At 43.4% G+C, this 21,705-nt stretch overlaps 1 protein-coding gene across 2 annotated transcripts; it reads left to right on the plus strand.

Annotated features, from left to right (window-relative positions):
* Positions 1 to 1,030: 1,030 nt before the first annotated feature.
* IL1R2 (interleukin 1 receptor type 2) lies at positions 1,031 to 21,193 on the plus strand. Of its 2 annotated transcripts, none has more exons than XM_077343553.1 (9): positions 1,031 to 1,200; positions 6,427 to 6,554; positions 7,160 to 7,418; positions 9,627 to 9,801; positions 10,640 to 10,814; positions 12,123 to 12,188; positions 16,968 to 17,103; positions 18,117 to 18,262; positions 19,514 to 21,192. In XM_077343553.1, exons 1-9 carry the CDS (start codon positions 1,187 to 1,189, stop codon positions 19,639 to 19,641), a joined length of 1,227 nt encoding a protein of 408 aa, XP_077199668.1. In that variant the 5' UTR covers positions 1,031 to 1,186; the 3' UTR covers positions 19,642 to 21,192. The 2 variants fall into 2 exon arrangements, with proteins under 2 accessions (XP_077199668.1, XP_077199667.1); XM_077343552.1 differs by lacking the exon at positions 1,031 to 1,200 and adding an exon at positions 3,584 to 3,638 and having other exon boundaries at positions 19,514 to 21,193.
* Positions 21,194 to 21,705: the final 512 nt, after the last annotated feature.

Genomic DNA, 21,705 nt, shown 5'->3' on the forward strand with positions numbered 1-21,705 from the left:
CTCTCCAAGTGCAAAGTGATCTTTAAAACTCTGCAAAATGAGATAGGTAAACAAAAAATAAATACTATGAATAGATAAGTAAAATGCAGAGGGGCAGGACCAGTCCAACAGTGTGTTTAAAGTATATGGATTAAGGCTAGGAAGATTGCCCAAGTGACCCTTCAAGAAGAGCAGGAGCTTGAGTAGTCTTGATTGGAGTGGCCAAACTGTGGCTGGGGCTCATGCTAATTGTAGTCCATGGACATCTGGAGAGCCACAGTTTGGCCATCCCTGGTTAAGATGATGGACTAGAGCTGCTCTTATGTTCTCATAATAAAAAAAGATCAGAAGTAATGATTGCTTATAACAAAGCAACAGAGAAGCTGAATCATACAATTCCCACAATACATACAAAACCAGAAAATGCATGAGATGTCTTTGTACTGTGGAAATAATTGCAACTGATTCTAATTGCTCCTCTGATTCTAGTCCCCTTAGAATAATCTCACATTAGAACCCTCTGCTGGCACCCCTCTTCTTTAAGAGAGCATTTTTGACATTTTTGAAAATGGCACATAATTGCTAATACTTTGTTTCTCCTCCCACATGTGAAGACAATTTTCTAGTAGGTTGTAGTTACACTGATTTTTAGTAGGGTTGAATTATACAATAACAGCATGCATTAGTTGTTTTTACATATTCAGTCAGTTCCCCCCACAAAGTCATCTTATACTTCCTTCAACATCACAAAAGAGCATCTTTGTTGATGTTTTGGTAAAACACATTTAAAAAAAAACATTTGCAAAGTAGACCATTAATCAAGTGGTCAACAGTCCTACCTTCATCTTGACTAAAATCTTGACAGACAATGCCATAGATATACAGTTTTCTGAAGTTTAAGCTTATTTGCAAATTGTCTTCCCCCACTGGAAACAAGCAACGTCACAAAAAGGGGAAATGTACTCATATATATTTAGCAGTCATTTCCCCTTTGTAGGGGGCAATATACTCACACATGGTCCGTGTTTATTTATTTTTCCCTGGCTACTGAATGTGGAGAAGGTGTACCTAGAGCTTGTCATCCGGATTGGGCAACCTGGGAAAATCCCCTTGTGTTTTCTGGATTGCATATAAAACCATCTTGGGAGATCTTTTCATTGTATGTTGATGTGCCTCAAAAATCATTAAGAAACTACACTGTTGAAGAATGCAGAGGTTCAGGTAAGTGCATGTGAGGGGAATTTGATGTCTGATAGAGGTGGGTAGGAATAAGCTGAATACTTCTCGGGGGGGGGGGGGGAGGTTAACTGTGGGATTTTGATCCTGTGTTCCATGACTCCAAAGACAGGAGCAGAAGATGAAATACTTGTGCTGACATGTCCCTAAGGTGGCCATAGATGGTAGACCCAAGCATGGTAGGGCATAACAGTTAATATGAGTACCAATTCTGGTCTAAGTCAAGAGAGCAAGATCCAGCCAGTATTATTTTATTCATGGTTAGGGCCAATGAACATCTAGAGAACTAAACATCATCTCTCTATACCCCCTGCCAAAAAAACAACAACAACACACACCCACACAGCCCAAAATCAAGATGCTCTTTGTTTTAGTCTGCCTATACAGCTGACTGACTGCTTTTAGATTATTTTAAATTTTAAAATTTTATAACTGTTTATACATTTATTGCATATATTTTTATGACTATGTTATAAACTGCCCTAAGCTGGCAATGCCAGGAGGGGCAGGATGTAAATCTAAAAATAAACAAATAAATAAATGGAAGACAGCAAAAAATGTACTGCCTTTAAACCCTTCTTTCTCCAAAGTAGTGTCAGACTTTTGTGTATTTTGGGTGGCCAAATCTCACAGAGAATATATCCTGTTTTCAAATTGTTCATTTGCTTAAATTAATTGTTTGGAGTGGAAACAGAATTAAGTAAAAGATGGATGGATACAGGTAACAAAAAAAATGTTAGTGTGAGATGAACTTTCAGTCTTTATGCCTCCTTTCCCTTCCTCTCCCCACAACAGACCCTCTGCGAGGTAGGTGGTGTTGAGAGAGCTCTAAAAGAACAGTTCTAAGAGTAGTGATTAGCCCAACGTCACCCAGCTAGCTATATATATGAAGGAGTGAGGAATCAAATCCAGTTTTCTAGATTAGAGTCCGTGGTCTTTAACCACTACACCTCACTGGCTCTAAGCACCTAAGCTGGCTCTAAGCACCTGTTATTTAGTATAATGTTAGGTATGAATCTTCTTCAGATTTCCCCCACAGTTCTTGGCTCCCTTTCAAACCATTTTGTCTGCTGTTGACCCCATTTGCGTGCTTATTTACCTTTGACAATCCAGACAAGACTCATCCCAAGCCACTAAATTGTATTTTCTCCAGAGTCTCTCTCTCTCTCTCTCTCTCTCTCTCTCTCTCTCTCTCTCTCTCTCTCTCTCTCTCTCACACACACACACACACACACACACACACACACACGTTAATTCATTCAGCTTCCGAAATTTCCGATGCAAGTGCAGGGCGGTTCTCATAGTTCTGTCGTCTCACCCAAGGCTGAGAAGTGACTGTTGAATTCCCAGTCGTAGCTATCCTCAGGATCTGTCAAACTGACAAAGCTTTCTCTTCACACCTTAACAGTGAAATCAGAGAAATTGAAAGGCGGTATTTTTTTCTGGATTTCTCTAGAATCACTTCATTTCTGCAATTTTTAAAAAATAAAAATCTTACTAAGTATTACTGGCTACTCCCAAGCTGATGCATGCAGACATCCTGTGGGAGATAACCACCTCCTCCCTTGGAAAGGCAAAGCCACTGGCTGGAGAAGAGACAGGTACAGGTGAGGCTGGAAAGGGCAGCCTGCCTCTTCCTTTGTTTGGGGACTAAATAATGTCCCGTCACTCTGGAAAAAGGTTAGCACCATCGTAAGACATGGACACAAGCAAATAAAAATAAAATCTAGAAGCTTCCTCTGCTTTATGAGATTTCTTCATACAGCCTTCCAGCAACTGGTGTGGAAAGGTTAGAACTGTCCAGTTTATTTCACCACCTGACACAAGTTGCTGTTTATTGACTTCCTTTATACCTCGCCTTTCTCCCCAGTGGGGTTCCAAAGCATCTTGCATGGTTCTTTTCCTCTTCCTAGCAAATCTTGTGAGGCCATTTGTGCTGAGAGTGGTGTGACTGGCCCAAGGTCACCCAACAGGTCTCCGTGGCAGAGAGGGGATTCCAGCTTGCGCCTCCCAGACTCTAGTCCTGCCTCTCTAACCACTATGCCACACTGGCTTTCAGTGTACAGGAGCATAGGCAGCCAGAGTTACCTGATCAGCTGGCTCTTTTCCTGCTCCAGGTATCCCCTCTGGAATGGCCAGTGCTTTGTGGAAGAACAGAGGGTTCCGAGCTGACTGAAATTGCTTCTGCTGGTGGAGATGCCTTGCAACTGCCTCCAGGTGATGGGGCCACTGCTCAGCCCATTCTTGCTCAGAGAGCTGCCCCAGTCAGCTAAGCCACCCACCAGACAGCTGAGGGTCACCGAGCCCAGCAGCACAGCCACTCGCTTCTGCATCATCCACCTACTCAACCTTCCACGCACAGATCACTGGATGACTCAGTTGACTGCACAAGCTGCCCCATTGAAAACCAGCGCAGTCAGCAAGTATGAGAGCCTTTCGTTTCTGTCTCTGTCACTCCTTTGAGCGTGGGACGTCTGCTTCTTCTGCTATGACTGCTTCTCCTTTCTCGATCTTCAACCCGCTTGCTGAGATATATGTGTGATTAGATTTCTCTCTCTCTCTCTCTCTCTCATTTCTATAAATCTCATCTTCCAAATAGTTTAAGGAGGCATATGTGGTACCCCCCTCCTCCATTTTGCCCCACTACAATTTTTTGAGGGAGGCTAGATTATTGAGCACAAGTGACTAACACAAGGTGACTTTAGTGAGATTCATGGCTGAATCCCTAACCAGACAGAGCTACTAGTAATTCTCAGGCATGTGGAAACCTAAATCAGGCTGGGACCACAGTGTGTTGTGGGGAAAGGGTCTTTAAGCCTTCCCACTCAGGGATTTTTGCCAACCTGAAATTGACTCCCTAGGACTGTTTCTGGTTAGGAAAACAGGATGGTGGAGCTAAAGCCTTTATATGCCAGAAACACAATCTGAATGAGGCCCTCAAGTACCTGATAATTAGTTTTTCCACCCCTGTGTTTGCGAATTCCAGGAATTTATGGGGAACAGAGCGAGAGAGGGGGCAGTGTCATACATACTGTGGTGTCCCAGTGTTTATAATGTCATTCACTTCTCCCCAATGCTTAATCAACCTATTGGGCAACTGAGGACAGAGGCAACAGTTTGCCTGCCCTGGAAGGCAAATGGTAAACCTACTGTGAGCTCTCCTGTCATGGATGTGGTCGCACCCCCCTTGAAATCCAAGTTCATGGCTTAAGGGTGCTGCTTGACATAGTAGTCAACTTAGAAAATCAGGTAGCTCAGCTGGTGTGCCATCTGTACCTGCTCTTGATTCAGTCTATTCTAACTGCAGTGATGAATGTCTTAGTTACATCCAGATTAGGCTATTGCAATACATGCTACTTGGAGACTACTTGGAGACAAAATGCTGCATCGAGACTGCTGGTTGGGACCATCTACCAGGCTCTCATGACCCCAGTCTTCTAGAATTACACTGGCTCCCTATCCACTCCCAAGCCCAATTCAAGGAGTTGTTTTGGGATTGGGATATCTGAGGAATCATTATCAAGCACTCGTCTACTTCCCTCCCTCAATTGCAAGATTTTCACTCCATTTCTCTTTTCCATTGTGACTGAGCCACCCTAGTTATCTGTTTTCTTCTTTCCTGAAGAATGGCTGTCCCACCCTGATATTTTACTATTGGCTCAGCTCAGGAAACTGAGGGAAGTATTGAAAGCCCCACAACTTAAGCTACTGTAATGGCACTCGAGGCATTTGGAAGTTCAGAAATGACAAAATATTATTTCAACATAGAGGGGGAAAGGTCAGGTGAAATCAGAAATACAATTTTTGAGGTAACTTGAATAAATACGTCTGAGGAAAAATCAGTAGAAGTATGGACTACAGTTTATAAGTTTCAGGCTAATGAGAATTTCTTAAGCTATTCACAGTGACTTCAAATCTTTATGATGAGAGGTCTTTGTTCCAATGTTTCCCAAATATTCCAGCACAGTGTCTTGGAGTATTCACTGACTCTTTTGTTTTCCAGAAGACTGAGACATTCTCTCCAGTACCCAACCCCACCTTCTCTAAACATACCAGGATTCTTCTTGAATTTTAATTGGCTCTCAAGATTTTACAAGGCAGTCTCTAACCACATCAGACCAGGGATCTTTCAAGATTGATCTCCCTGTTTTGATTGGGAAGGGAAATTCTTCTCTCATTAGAAGTTCTATCTCCTTCACTTGGCCTGAATGGGAATTTGCCTAATTACCCACTCTTCCTTGCCAACATCCCTAACACTCTGTGTTAAACTGCTCTCAAAGCATAAAGCCTTTAAAAATGCAAATCCAAACAATATTGCTAGTGCAGAAACAGTCCTAGTGACGATTAAATTTAGCATTCATATTTCTATTTGCTAATGCTAACCAAACAGATTCCTTGGAGCAGCCTGTCATTCAAGTCTTTCTGTTTCTATGAAGAATTAATCCTTCACAGTCCTATGTCTATTTATGCAACACTTTGAAGCTTTTAAAAGTGCAGTCCATCATAACCATTTTTGCCCATATGTTCCTGCCCAGGAACTAAGATTACAGGAAGAGATACTCTTGACTATCCCATTGATCAAAGACTTTCATCTTGTGGATACATGACAGAGGGCCTTTTCAGTGGCTGCCCCATAATTATAGAACAGCTTACCCAGAAAGCTGCACCTGGCCCCCTCATTCTTGACCTTAGGAGGCCACTGAAGACAATTTTATTCATGACATAAACTGATTGGTTGAATAGTTCTGTCTACTGTGAGTTTAAAATTATTGATTTTCACTAGTAGCTTTTGTGTATTTAGTTATGATTTACATTGTACGCCGTTTTGAGTTTCAATATAGTAAAAAGCAGCTAATAAGTCTTTTGAATAAATACATAAAGCTGCTTTTCATGCTGAAGTTCCCAGGCTCAATCCCCAGGGCATCTTTAGTTACAAGAATTGACTAGCAGGTGACACAAAAGACTTCTGCCTGAGATCTTGGAAAGCTGCTGCCAGTCAGAGTAGACAATTCCAATCTTGATGTTCCAATGGTCTGACTCAGTATAAGGCAGTGTCATGTGTACCATCAATCGGAAGAAAAACCATCCTAAGGCCCTGTGGGATAAGGTAATGTGATTACTTACAGCAGTGCCAACTCATATGTAGGATGCTCAACAAAAAAGGTGAGCCACCATGATTGCATCCTGCTAACACCCTTTTATCTTTTGCAGGTTGCAGTATGTCATCCCTCAACTTTCTCCTTCCTGTTTGTTATGGAATGTGCCCCTAGTCCTGTATATTCTCAGTGCTCATCCAACGGGTACTTTGGCCTTCCGAATCCAGCGTGTACAAAGTGCAGGTGAAAAAGTCATTAACATAGCCCAACCCTGTGTCAAAATGTCCCTGGTTCTTTTCTTTCTAATACTGTATCAAACAGAGTATTGTGTCCAGATTGCGTGAGGAGATGTTACCACTTTATTCTGCTCTGGTTCAGCCTTACTTGGAGTACTGCATTCAGTTTTGGGCACCACGGTTGAAGAGGGGTGTAGACAAACTGGAGCGTGTCCAGAGGAGAGCAACAAGGATGGCGAGGGGTTTGGAGACCAAGACGTATGAGGAAAGGTTGGGGGAGTTTGGGATGAAATTTATTAAAAAGAAATTCTGTCTAAACATCTGGAAGAAGTTCCTGACAGAGCGGTTTCTAAGTGGAACAGGCTTCCTTGGGAGGTGGTAGGTTCTCCATCTTTGGAAATTTTAAAACAAAGGCTGGATAGCCATCTGACGGAGAGGCTGATTCTGTGAAGATTCTAGCAGGTGTCAGGTTACACTGTCAGAGATAGGGTTGTGGGTGTCCTGCATGGTGCAGGGGGTTGGACTAGATGACCCAGGAGAAACCCTTCCGACTCTATGATTCTATGATTTTATGATTCTATGATTAATCCCAAATAATTTTGTTTTATACAGATAACTGTCAAGATCACACTACACATTTCAGACCTACTTTTGCCCTGGCAGGAGAACCCCTGATCCTACAATGCCCTCCTTTCCAGTACAAAAATACAGACTCTTCCAACCCGGCCCTTAATCTCAGTTGGTATAAAAATGATTCAACGACACTTATGCCAGCAGGAAGTGGAGAAAAAAGAATTCTGTCCCGAGATGACATGCTCTGGTTTTTACCAGCCTCTCTGCAGGATTCTGGAGAATACATTTGCACCCGCAGGTAGGCATTTCAGGTGTGAGAACATTAGGCTGCAGTATGCCGTTGGGTACAGGTGGAAGTCTGGATAGCTAGTGCTTGAAGGTCCCTGCTGACCATTGATAACACCCATCTTTGGTATATTTATTAAGGGGTGACAGAGATGGATGACCTTGGGAGGTATTTTATAGAGGGAGACCAGATATACTGCTGCCATGTCCATAAAGTCAAGTCGGTTTACCGGTGCACTGCCAAACCATAATACCCTACTTCCCAGTGTATTGTGACTTGGACCTTGTTCTTACCTTTCAGTGCAATATAGTTGTGTCCTGCTCTAGCTTAACAGAGTAAAGCACGTTCAGTCAGTAAGTACAGATGATAGAGGAGGCAAAAGGAGTGGTGTATTAGGAAGTATACCCCAGTTCAAATCTCCACTTTGCCATAGAAGCTTGCTGGGTGACCTAACTTATCTCAGAGGACTGTTGGGAAGATAAAATGGAAGAAGTGAGAGCCATGTATCCTCCTTTGGGAGAAAGACCGGTTTTTAAATGTACAAGGTCGATGGGTTCTGTGATAGCAAGGAGGCTGGGGGCAGCTGTACTCTCTTTCCTGCCTGAGATAGAGTGTAATGGCTAATTATTATAACCCTGGTTATAGCTAAATGGCTAGCTATGGCACATGTTCAGAAAGTGCCCAAGACTTTGCATCACTCAAAGTCTAAATGTGATTTTCGTAAGGAATGTTCAACAGTAAGTAATATAAAGAAGGGTGATTTGGGTAGTCTATAGTAGCAATCCCCTGTGGGGCCGCGGACCACATGTGGGCTGCGGACCACATGTGGGCCGTTGACTAATTGGACCACAAGAATGCCTTCTCCCCCCCCCGGCCCTTTACTTCATACCCCCCAGCCCTTTACAACACACTTCGGGTGTCATTGTCTCCCATCACTCCCAGATGGGACTATCTCGTTGCAGAGAAAGAAGCTCAGGGTTCCCATTGATTTGTCATTGTCATGAGTTAACATTTCCATGAAAATAAAATGTTCCTTATGTTCATTGTTGTGGCATGTCTGTATCTTATTTTGAAGGGATGTTTAAACATTAGGGCAGTGGTTGAGAGTAGAGGAGTAAGCTACCCCCCCCCACCTGGCCTCAGTAAAATTGTCAAGCGTTGAGTGGTCCCCTGGTCTATAGAGCAAAGTTTGAGTTCCGTGGCACCTGGACTCAGACTTTGGTGTTCTATATATGGGATTTTTGTGGCGCAGAGTGGTAAGGCAGCAGACATGCAGTCTGAAAGCTCTGCCCATGAGGCTGGGATTTCAATCCCAGCAGCCGGCTCAAGGTTGACTCAGCCTTCCATCCTTCCAAGGTCGGTAAAATGAGTACCCAGCTTGCTGGGGGGTAAACGGTAATGACTGGGGAAGGCACTGGCAAACCACCCCGTATTGAGTCTGCCATGAAAACGCTAGAGGGCGTCACCCCAAGGGTCAGACATGACCCGGTGCTTACCTTTACCTTTTATATGGGATTTTTATATTATCAAATATTTCAGAGTTCCTTCTATAAAGCAGTGTTAGAAGAAGGAAGAAACTGTGTCCCTGTAAATAATCTCTCATACCTATTCTGGCTGTGACAAAGTGCCTGCTCTGCTCCTTCTAAGCAATACTCCAGCCGTGTTGCGTGCCCAGGGAACCGTGGCTTCTCTTGAGACTGCAGTGCAAGGAAGCACGGGCATCCTCAGGCTTCTGTGGCAGTGTAACGTCCTTAAAAAATTACACCACCAAGCACAAACTTGGCAATCTGCAAGGTTTTGCCTCAGGAGGGAAATTGCAGATGCCACTTGTTGCACAGGATGTGTGAATGGACCTTTGAGGTGAAAAAGTCAGCTCTGGACTGGTGCAACATGACTTTCGTCAGAGTGGTCTGAAATCAATCCCATAGAACAAGACATGTGCGAAAGATCACGCCTTAACCTTTCCCCTAAATATATTCTGGGTTGGACAACAGGCAGAAGTTCCATGTGCTTGTTTTATTTGTATTTTGAACTTCATTTCCACAGGGGGGGGGGGATGTGAATAATTGAATTTTTAATATTTTTGACTGTCATTTTTTAGCCTGTAAAAAATTGTTCAGTATAAGAAATGAAAAACAGTTAATGCTTTTGGAACACGGTTGCTACATTGGCAGTGCTGTCCTTCATCCGAGTCACGTCCAGTTTGCCATCCGCTTGCAGGAATTCCTCTTACTGTGCTGACGTGTCCCTTTATGTACAAGTGTTTGACCAAAGTGCTGCTCGGGAGATCTGCTTTCCCCAGAAGGCCTTCACACGCAGCCCTGGAAAGGTGGTTTGTCCTAACTTGGAAGGTTTTGTGCAAAAGGATGCCAGCTATGAACTCAAGTGGTACAAGGTATCATGGCCAGTGTCATTACAAAGATTAATATTATTGATTTCATGGCAGTACATGGATCTGAACGGGGGACTTTCCAACTGGGGTGCCTGTTCTGGATTTGAACACTCCTGGGAGGATTCTGAAGAGGACTGGGTTTGGGGAGGGAAGGGGAGGGAGCTCTGTAGGATATAATGCCATAGCATCTACCCTCCAAAGCATCCATGTTCTGTAGGGGAACTGATCTCTGAAGATCCAATGTAATCCCAAGAGATCTCTACACCTCTTCTGCATTCACTGGCCCAACTATCAACTACTGAGCTCTAAATCGTAAAAAGGGGGATATTAATAAAACAACCATCATATATGATAGAAGCCAGACAAAGCCTTGTTACCTCGGCATCTTTCTGTGGATAATTAAGCATGCTTAAAGGAGGAAGTATAGATTTGGATCTTGACTAACTGAAGCCCAAACTGAAAATCGCCCTGTTTGTTAATAACAGAGTAAATCCACATTGTAAAAATGAAAACAGTGATATTCAGAAAAGTTGGATCTGGCCATTATTCTGGTGCCTAACCACTGGGCTTAGAGTTCATCATTAACTATTTATCTGACAGGGATATTTTCACCCTGGTATATTAGACATAACTTGTGGAAAAGCAATAATGGTTACTGGCATCCATTTCCCCGTCCCGGTGGTAAACAGAAAAAAAGCAAGGGCGACTCTTGCATGCAGTCCTAGCAAATGCAACAGAGTCCTTTACCAAGGAGCACACAAGAAAAAGAGCAAGGAGAAGTTAGGCTTGTGGCTGCTGTAATTAATTGCTAACCATTTGATTGTTTTCTGGTTGTCTTCAGGCTTCAACACCTCTGAATACAGACAATGAAAAATTCACTGCTTCGAAGGGCACAGATTACCTCAGCATCAGGTCTGTGACCTCGGACGATGCAGGCTACTATACCTGCCAATTGACCGTTGAGCATGAAACAACGCAATATAACGTTACCAGGACTGTTCAGCTACAGATACTCGGTAATACGCTGCTCACTCCTATGTGCCGGGGAGTGTTTCACTGCTGTGTGCTGCATACCCTGCTTTTAATAAGAATCCAAACTGCTGCATCAACTTTACAATTTCTGCAACCAGAGTAAATTATTTAAACCTGGATATCTTAAGTTATTTCTTATATATAGCGGCATTGCTGGTTATAAGGAAGGGAGCAAGAAATCACTTCCACGAATAATAGAACTTCTCAGCCTGCCTCTGCCATTTATCTAACAGCAGTCATTTAAAAGGTCTCCATATCCATAACGACTCTCACTTTGTTATTTTCACAACCATCCTATAAGGTAGAAGAAGAAGAAGAAAAGTTGGTTCTTATATGCTGCTTTTCTCTACCCGAAGGAGTCTCAAAGTGGCTTACAGTCGCCTTCCCTTTCCTCTCCCCACAACAGACACCACCAGATAGCGACTGGGGTGGGTAAGGCTGAGAGAGCCCTGATATTACTGTTCAGTCAGAACAGTTTTATCAGTGCCATGGCGAGCCCAAGGTCACCCAGCTGGCTGCATGTGGGGGAGTGCAGAATCGAACCCAACTTGCCAGATTAGAAGTCTGCATTCCACTACACCAAACTGGCTGGGCAAAGAGACAGTCTCATCCCAAGGTTACCCAGAGGACACGATGGTTGACTGGGGAACCAGGTGTGCCAAATCCAAGTATAAGACTCTCGCTATAACACCCCACTGCACTTATATGGTGCAGTTACAGAGCTGAGGGTCACGCAGACATCTCTGACAGGGTAATTTTCCATGAATGTAATGAACCATGGAAGGAAAAATGGTTCGTGCAATTTCTCGGCATTACTGCTGTCAGCTGAGAATGATATGAGCTTAGCCAGGCCACATGCTTGCCGGTTGTCTCAGATAACAGTTTGAAATATCTTTGGCTGCTTGTCAAGTGAGTGTTGGGAATTCACCACTCTGTTGCCTGTAATTTAAATGCCTCCTCCATACATAAATGAATAACAATGCCCCCAAAAGAGCCTCTAAAAATGACTTCAAACAGTCTGGAAAGTATATTTAATCAGTAGCAGCAAAAGTAGATAAAGATATCCATTCCACTGGTCTTTAAAAAATATTCATACAAGGTGTTTTGTGTGCCATGCTGATAAAATCTTCATGGAAGGCTTAATTAATTTGTCTGTACTTACGATCAGCAGCAGAGGGCAGCAGTGCCTTTGAAGATTTTTGTAGATGGGAAGGAATTGTTTAGGTATGTGTGTGATTCTAGGATATTTTGTTCAGAAGTCTAATGCATTCTTCCGAACCACTTTTCCCTAGATACAGTGCGGAAAAGTGAACCTGTGATTTTATATCCAACAGAAAGGATTACACCGGCAGCTATTGGTAAGTCCAAGAAATAGTCTTATAAATACAATATATGATAGGCATGTTTAATGTAAACAGTTTAAAAGTAATACACTAGAATTATAATGGAACAGCCACAACAAATATGGTTGTGCAGATTTGCCTATGAAGATTTTACAATCAGGGGGAAATTAATAGTATTTACAGAATACTAAGGGAGTGAATACAGAATTTTTTTTTTATAAATCCCGGTTTTACAGTAACTGACTTACAGTAACTGATGTTGGGTTCAGTGTTGTAACGTTTGTCTACTAAATTAGGACCTTTGAAGGGAAATCCTAGGATCTAACCAGTGAAGTTCCATGCTTGTTTCCTGATGTGTGTGTGTGTGTGTGTGCTTAAATGTAAGGCAGACACAGAGTAAGGAGGGACATGATAGAGGTTTATAAAATTATGCATGGGGTGGAGAGAGTTGGCAAAGAGATATTTGTCTCCCTCTTCCAAAATTCTAGAATTCGAGGGCATCCTATGAAGTTGGTAGGCTGTAGATTCAGGGCAGACAAAATGAAATAGTTCTTGACACAGAGAGGGATTACATTGTGGAATTTGCCGCCCGTGGATATAGTGATGGCCACAGGAATAAACAGCTGTAAAGGGGGTTTGGATAGATTTCTGGAGGATAGGTCTATCAGTGGCTACTAGTCATGGTGACTGAGGGGAAACTCCACATTCAGAGCCACTAAACCTCTGAATCCCAGAGCCAAGAGGCAACATCAGAGTAAGGCCTCGGTTTCTCAGCCCTCTTGTTGGCCTTCCAGAGGAACTTACTGGCTCCTGTGTGAGGCAGGATGCTGAACTGGATGAACCATCAATCTGATGTCCAGAAGCCCCCTTCTGATGTTCTCATGTTCTTATTTCAAGGGTGAGTGTCAGTGATGCAGAGCAGGGTTTTGAAGTCTTCTTCTTCTTCTTCTTCTTCTTCTTGCCATTTCTGTGAAACAGCTAGGAGTGATTTATTTAATTTTTTAAACAATTTATTAGCTGCTTTTCACCCTTGCACAACTAAGGCACTTAGAATATAACAGTAAAAACAATATAAGTAAAACAAACATTTAAAGGTCGAAATTTACAAGGTCACTCTTTAGAGCCAAACACTCCCGTTAGGATGGCCAATAAATGAAAGCAAAATCAGTCAAATGTGGGCCTAAATAAATCCTAAATAAAGCCTTCTGAAGATTGACAGTGAGGGGAGCAGGTGCACCTCCCTGGGGAGGTTGTCCCATTATTGTGGAGTTGCCAGTGAAAAGGTCCTCTTTCATGTGCCCACCAGAGAAGCTTCTTTGATTGGTAGCATAATTGGGGGAGGGGGGAGAGACTCTCCCTGGATCTTAATTTTGACCAGACAAATGGCTGGTGAGTAAAGGCTTAATCATCCCCTCGACCCACAAAGTCCTTTGATCAGCATCAATGCTGTTGTTAGATTATTCCCATTTCAAAAGAAAAGATATTGGGGGGAAAGCATGCCCATTTACATGGAACTTATAGATCAGCTCTAATTCTCCCTTCCCATGGATCCTCGGAAGAGTTATTAGCATTGTAGGGAAATTTATTCACCCCCATTCCCTAGCTTAATTGTTTATAGTTAGATGGGCATTAAAGGAACCTTGACCCTATTGCCTGACCTTCTGTCCTTGCTTGGTCAAGAAGAAGAAGAATTGGTTTTTATGCCCTGCTTTTCTCTACCTGAAGGTAGAGAATTTACCTTCGCCTTCCCTTTCCCCTCCCCACAACAGACACCCTGTGAGGTAGGTGGGGCTGAGGTAGGTGGGGCTGAGAGAGCCCTCAGTCTGAACAGCTTTATCAGTGCTGTGGTAAGCCCAAGGTCACCCAGCCAGCTGTATGTGGAGGACTGGGGAATGAAACCGGGCTCGCCAGTTTAGAAGTCCGTGCTCCTAACCACTGCACCAAGCTGGCTCTCTCTCAACAACGGAGGACATTCACCTTTCTGTGCTTGGAGACTCCTATTTCTCCAGCACTCTACAGAGCAAAGTTTGAAGCTGTCAAAGAGGCTCTTTCTCCAGTGCAGGAGCCACTTAAACTGAAGGCTCCAGACTAAGTCATTGCTAGATCTTGATTTGGCTATTGCCACTGGCTCTGACTAAGTGGACTGAAATAGCCACTTAAGCTGCATGATTTCTATAAATGCAGGGTCGGGTGAATGAAACCTGAATGAAACATGCTTTGCTAGAAATGCTTCTTCTCTTCCTCCTCTGAGGAGATCTCTATTGCCTCTGTTCCACAGAGACCACATGCAGTGAAAGGGTTTACTAAATTCTGAATTCAATTTCTCTAGCAACATAAGAATCTGGGAGATGTTGGCCTTGTCCAATTGGGTGATGGGGTGTCAGGGGATTTTGTTTGTTTGTTTGTTTTTCTTCTGGTCTAATGTCAGGGATTTGCAACACGGCTTAACCTTCTTGTGGGGAGGGCTCCTGGTGCTCTTTTCAGAGGCTTGTTTCCAGCTGGCAAATCTGTGAGTAAGATTGCATTGATGTCATAAAGTTGCTCTGCTGCTCTAAATCATTCCTGAACACAAACTACACTGGTATGTAAGCCTGACTCATGAAGGATGTGGTTAAATGAACTACAACCAATGTAAATGGGCAACATTTCTAATTCTACAGCTGGCAGAGAATTGTACAGTTCAATGAATCAGGGTCCCCTTCAGCCTCTGATCAAAAAGTCAATTCTAGATGCTGATTTTCCAGGCTGATTACAAGGGGCCTTTGGCTGACTGACTATGAAATACAACTGCCAACTCTGGCCTGAGAAATTCCTGGAGATTCCTGGAGATTCCTGGAGAAGGGGGAAATTTGGAAATGCTAGATGCTATTTTCTTCAGGGAATCTGATTTCTGTAGCCTGGATATGTGTAGTGACTCCAGGAGATCTCCAGACCCAACTTGCAAGCTGGCAACACTAAGTACAAGAACATTTGGAGGCCTCCCCACTGGAAACACCTATTGAAGACATCCTCTGACAGAAAGTCATTCTGGTGGCTTAGAACATGGTTCTCCCTTCCTCCATAACATCTACTGGCCCCTCTATCAAAGCCTCATCCGGTCTGCAATCTTGTTCTAAGAGAGCTAAGCAAAATAATATCCATCTGCTCAATGCTGACATTGTTGCACAATTTAATTTTAGTTTTAGCCTTATTTTATTGTATGTTTTAAATTAATGTTTTAATTAGTGTTATTATGTTTATATGTTGTACCCTGCTCTGAGTTGGTGCACTGGGAGGGTGATATAGAAATCAATCAATCAATCAGATAGCTAGCTAACTCTCAACAACAAGGTACATTAGGCTGAATTTCCCACCCAGTGTGTCCCACCCAGAATGTCCCACCCAGCAAGATTCCATGGTGGAGAAGGGGCACAAATTGAATTTCCCAGGATGCTAGTCTGACCTGTTGTCCACCACATGTACTAAAACACATTTTTCAATGCCTGCTCCGTAGTGAAGGGAAAAGTAGTCCCTTTACCAAGCCAATAGGACGACCGTGATTCAGCTTGTGACCAATTACTTTGGTTAATGGTTGATTGTTTAGTTGTTTGTTTCAGTTTCTGTCATGTTATTTTCCCAGATGACAGTTGAAAATAAAATATGCTTGGAAAAAGTGAAGTGGCCAATTAAAGCTATTACGTCTGTGAGTTCAGTCAGACATGGACACTTAAGCTCCAATCAAAAAGGCAAAGCTATTGAACATAAAGCGCTGAACAGAAATAGTAGAACTGCTAGACCTTAAAGACTTGCTTAAGCCACGCTCCACAACATGCCGTTGACTGTTAACATATGCTTGCCATTGACTCATAACAACCCTCAAATGACTGGCTACTTTAGTCAGATCAGCAAATTACAGTAAAGATCCAGACTTAGGTCTCAAGCTCCAGTCTTTCCACTAGAATAATACAGCTACCTGACTAGACCTTGGGAATGTCAGTTGTGCCACCCCCAGGGGAGCAATCAGGCAGGGGACACCCCACCCCCAATTGGCTCCATCTTCCTGATTGGCCCCCAGGGAGGTCACTCGCCCTCTGGAAGACCAATCAGGCAGGAGATGCTCCATCCCCAACTGCCTCCCCCTCTGCCTTCCACCTGCATGAAAAACTGGCAGAAAAACTCGCCTCACAGAAGGGCGAGAGAGGCCGGGCTGCAGGCCAGCCGGCCAGCCCCAGGAAGGCCAGTGCCTCGGCAGTAGTTGCCCGGGTTGAAGCCAGGGAAGCCCTGCCAATACTCACCCTCGCCCTGAGCAGCCCCGCTGCAGTATTGCCAGGCTTCAGTGGTGTTGCACAGGTTGGGAGCAGGGGGGCTAGAGCCCATTGTAGTTTCCCCACAAGTGGCTTTTTTTGCTAGTATCATTCAATTCAAGTAAGGTGCCCATCCGTCCCGAAAACCGCGGGACACTTATGCTTTCCTGGTTTTCATCCCGGGTCCTGCCCAGGTCCCACCAGCCGGAGCCCCCTCCCTGCCTCCCTCCCTGCCCCCCGGCCAGCAAGATGGCTGACAGCAGTGCTCTGCCCTGGCTGGCCTGCATGGGTGTGCCAGGCAGAGGCCCACCCCCGGCCCCCACCTGGTCTGCGCTGATGCTACAGGCTCACAAGACAGGAGAGGCACGCGGGAGGCTCACGGGAGAGGCGTACAGGAGGTGAGGTGAGCCCAGTCGACGGGAGGGAGGGAGGCTGCCGTCCGCGCCGCCGCCTGCTTATTTATTTGATGCTTATTTATTTTTTAAAATCTTCATGCTTCCCTTTAAAACAGGTTCCCGACTCATCATCCCATGTAAAGTGTTTATTGCAGCAAGCAATGAGTTTTATACAGATGTTTGGTGGCAAGCAAACAATACGTACATTGATTTGGTTTACCGTAAGGGCAGAGTCACAGAAGGCGAGCGGCAGTAAGTGTTGTTGAAGTGCCTTAATGTGTCCCCCCCACCTCTGATGATAAGGGGGAGCTTAATGTGAGAAATTAGAAGGAAATATAAACCCTTCTTTTTTTCATAGGCAGGGTCCCATGGCTTTAAGACCTGTATGATGCAGAAACTACATTTTACCAGAGTGAGGAACGGTGGCTAGGCATTTTCCAGGCTGCAGCTGCTTTCTGCATTTTTGTCGGTGTTGTAGCAGTTCCAGTTATTGCACAATTGATGCAATCATTACACACACATTCTCTTTTCCTTGTCAGTGTTACATTCACATTTTTTTACATTCTGTTACATTCACATTTTGGATTGTTTTTTTGCGCTTTTTTTTTGCCTGGTCCACTGAAGCATTGCAGCATTCCAGCAGCCTCAAGGGAGCTGATAAATTTCCCTACCAATCCCGAGAGTTGTGCCTGATATATGTGTCTCACTCCTTTTGGTTGCCTCTTTGCCCATGTTTGAGTGTTCTCTCTCATTTGTCCCTTCTCCCCAAATTTCAAATTCCTTTATCTGAGTTGCATCCATCCATCCATCCATCCGTCCATCCATCCGTCCATCCATCCCTGAGGGCTCAGTGCAGCTTACAAAACATTATAAAAACAAACATTAAAACATTTTAAAATAGCCATATTTCCATTTAAAATGCTTAAAGGAACTTCCTGTTCTCTGATAGGAGGGAGGGGGTGGTAAAGTGCTTCAGATGTTAATAAACTCACTGGGTATGCAAATGTTTGTCTGGGGAGGCCAGTTATTGAGTGTATTTCTAGGCCTCAACTGTAGGCCCGATGGAACAGCTCTGTCTTGCAGGCCTTGTGGAATTGTTTTAAGTCCCACAGGGCCCTGATCTCACTCTGGAGAGCATTCCACGAGGCTGGTGCCAGGGCTGAGAAGGCCCTGTTTCTGGTTGAGGCCAATTTGATATCTCCGGGGCTGGGGATCTTGATGTTTATCATAAACAAACAAACATAAATGCCTCTTTCTCAATTTAGGGAACGTGTTGAAAATGACAACACTTACGTTGAAGTGCCGCTGATTTTTTACTATATCCAAGAAGAAGATTTCAATACAGATTTCAAATGTGTGGCCACAAATACTCGGGGACATCAAGTGATTACAACGCAGGTCAAACGAGAAGGTACCTTCATCTTACTAACAGAAATGTTGCTGTGGTGTGTTGCTTCAGCAGAGTATTTGTGACCACAATGTCAGGTTTACTGCAAGTGCTTTGCATAGGAAATATAGGTTGGGGCCTTGGTATTTTTGAAATATTTCTGCTGTGTGATTCATCAGCTGTAGCTCACTACTTTTTACAATAAACTTGTGAAGGAGAACATTAACCTCCCCATTTTACCAGAAACCCAACTAGTCCAATTAATTTTATCCTTTTATGGATCTTTGGTTGAACGAGTTTAAATCCACAAGTCGGTGCCTAACTGCTGGATTTGATCCCCTCCCCCCTTTCTTTTCTTTCATATATTTGAATGGCCATCTTCCAGGGAGAATAGAAACATGCATACATGAATCACACCCAGGCTGCAAGTTAGCTTCGTGGAATGGTAGCCATGTGTTCCTCATAGAGACTGTTTCAGGGGAGGAAAAGATATGGGAAAGAGCAGATAAAAGCTCCCATCTCCCTGCACTGGGCTGTCCCAGTAAAAACTAGCTCCTTCAGCTCCTTTTATTTATTTACTTACGGTATATTTAAAAGCAAGATGTTGAGGTAGAGGGACATTGACCCTGCATTATATAATGGTGGTAAAAGGTGTTGTCAAGTCACAGTTGACATGAGGACCCCAGAAGGGTTTCAGAACAAGAAACAAATAAAGGTGGTTTGTCATTGCCCACTTGTCTTGGTGACCTCCCACCTAAGCAGTAACCAGGGTAGGGCTGCCAGCCTCCTGGTGGGACCTGGGAACCCCTGGAATTACAGCTCACCTCCAGGATAAAGAGATTAGTTCTCCTGGATAACTTGAAGGGTGGACTCTATGGCATTGTGCTCAATGGTCTTCTTCAGGCTCCATCCTCAAATCTCCAGGAATTTCCCAACCTGGATATGGCAACCCTACCTGCTCATCCTCTGGCAACTCTAAACCAGGGATTACCCTCCTTAGCTTCCAAAACTGGACCAGCTTGTGTTATGCCAGTCAGGAATAACATTACATAATAGATACGTATATTTTAACTACAATTCTTGCTGCTGCAACAAGAGTTATGAATGTCTAACATCTGTGTGCATGCGCGTGCAGGTTGAAGAGGGCTAGAGAAATCCCTGCTTGCTTGGTAGGACTGGCATTTAGTGTGTGTTGTGGTTTGGGGGAATTTCTTTTGTTGCTTTGGCCTTTTCATAAACATGTTCTCTTTCTCTCTCCCCTCTTTTTAAAAACAGAGCCTGGTCTGCCTTGGTACTTTTCAGCAATTCCTGTGGCTTTGGCGTTTCTAGTTGTAGCAGGAGTATGCATTCACAAGTGTTGGAAGCAACGATCTGCAAGAGGCTATACTTTAACCAAACTCTGAAGAATAAAACCTGCTGAAGCATTGGGAAAATGTTCACCTTTTGATCCAAAAACACATGTTATTTGTAATTTAGTTCTGTTCTTAGTTGGGTAGCACCTTAGTCCAGTAGCACCTTTAAGACCAACAAAATTTTATTCAAGGTATGAGCGTTCATGTGCATGCACACTTCTTCAGATACATTTGTGTGCACATGAAAGCTCATGCCTTGAATAAACTGTGTTGGTCCTAAGGTGCCACTGGACTCTAAATTTGTTCCATTAGGTTCATGATAGCTCAGTTGGCTGTTATGACTACTTCTCCTTCAACAGTTGGACCAAGGCCATTTCACTAACCGCTTTTGAAACTTCTGTCAGCCCCAGGAACAGAATCCCAGTGGTCAGGCCACTTCAGGGCAAAGTCAGATTAAAAGCTCCTTTTGTCTCTACTGTTGAGACATTGTACATAATTTTGTAGACTAGATAATAATCTATGGATTTTCAGTGTTCTTTGCATCATCAAACAATTGCGTTTGCCTGTTTAGATTTGAGGCCAAGCAATTTCCGCAGGGCAAAGGTAAATGAATTTTGCAATGATTGCGTTTGCTCAAAAAAACAAAGCGGGGCTTCATTCCAAGTATGGATGTCATGGTAACCACTGTAAATTCCCACAAACATCTCCATATTTCCTGCATTTTAAATTGCTTCATTTCAAAGCATGACTCTGCATTAGTAAATGAAAAGGCATAAATGGCTCTAATAATTAATTCCACAGATAAAATATTTTTGATCTAGTCAGGTTGACAGCAGGAGAGGTCAAAGTATTCATCTCTGGAAAATTGGATGGGAAGCACACTAACTTTACAAATTCATTTTCTAGAAACTCGTTGCCCAACCATTTCCAGAAAATGATGTGCTGACTCATGTCATGCTATTGTATCGATCACATTTTGGAATCCCAAAAAAGTTCCTGCTTTATGTTATTTCGGTGCCAGCTGGGTTGTTTGCTTTGTCTAACACTAAAATTCTGGATGTAAATATGCTCTCCTTATAATTGGAGACTGATGTACTAGCCTTTTCTTCTTTTTAAATGCCAAGAACTTTAAACAAAGAATTAATAAAGACTGTGAAGATTAAATTAGTCCAAGTGCCTTTTACTTATAAAAATGCATAACATTCATAAAATCAAACCCCAGGTCTGGAACTAAATAGCTTCCCACTGTCAGTTCAGACCTCTCTACCAATTACTCAGAGATTCGTATATGAATGTGTTAGAAAGAAGTAAGAGCACATGCAGACTTCTGTTCCAGAAGGCGATGGATTCGACAGAAGGATGCTGATCCTAAGGAATAGTTCACACATGCATGGACATGGCATGACTATTTATATAATGACTTCTGACTACCTCCATTGAAAAATATTGTGTACCAGTTTAAGGATTTGTGTTCCTTGCATCTGTAATAGGAGAAACACATTTGGATAAGCAGTCTTGAAGAATTTTGGGATAAAATCCTGAAAGCAAAAGGAGAAGGTTTCTATTTCTTTTACTAGAGCTGCCAAGAGCCTCTTGTGGCGCAGCGTGGTAAGGCAGCCGTCTGAAAGCTTTGCCCATGAGACTGGGAGTTCAATCCCAGCAGCCGGCTCAAGGTTGACTCAGCCTTCCATCCTTCCGAGGTCGGTAAAATGAGTACCCAGCTTGCTGGGGGGTAAACGGTAATGACTGGGGAAGGCACTGGCAAACCACCCCGTATTGAGTCTGCCATGAAAACGCTGGAGGGCGTCACCCCAAAGGTCAGACATGACTCGGTGCTTGCACAGGGGATACCTTTACCTTTACCTTTAGAGCTGCCAAAGCATTGCTAGAAGTCTGATAAAATACCTGCTTATGTCTTTATTGAGTTTAGGCAAATTGTTTAGGCAAATTGCATGTGTGGAAGTAATTTCTAATACACACCCAGATCCATTGAAATCAATAGACTCTTAGGGCCATTCCGCACCGGGATCCATGTTGCAAATTGTTTGCGGAACGAAAAATCACCATTTTAAATAGTGGAATTCGTCATTATGCATACCTGCCTTTGTAGTGGAA

This window comes from Paroedura picta, chromosome 6, assembly GCF_049243985.1.
Source record: "Paroedura picta isolate Pp20150507F chromosome 6, Ppicta_v3.0, whole genome shotgun sequence".
Lineage (NCBI taxonomy): Eukaryota > Metazoa > Chordata > Lepidosauria > Squamata > Gekkonidae > Paroedura > Paroedura picta.

Excerpts from the sequence above, each read along its gene's own strand:
- IL1R2 (XM_077343552.1), top strand. The coding sequence starts at position 3,586 with ATGACTCAGTTGACTGCACAAGCTGCCCCATTGAAAACCAGCGCAGTC. Across the intron at positions 7,419-9,626 it reads GAATACATTTGCACCCGCAG|GAATTCCTCTTACTGTGCTG; the intron begins GTAGGCATTTCA and ends ATCCGCTTGCAG. Across the intron at positions 9,802-10,639 it reads ATGAACTCAAGTGGTACAAG|GCTTCAACACCTCTGAATAC; the intron begins GTATCATGGCCA and ends GGTTGTCTTCAG.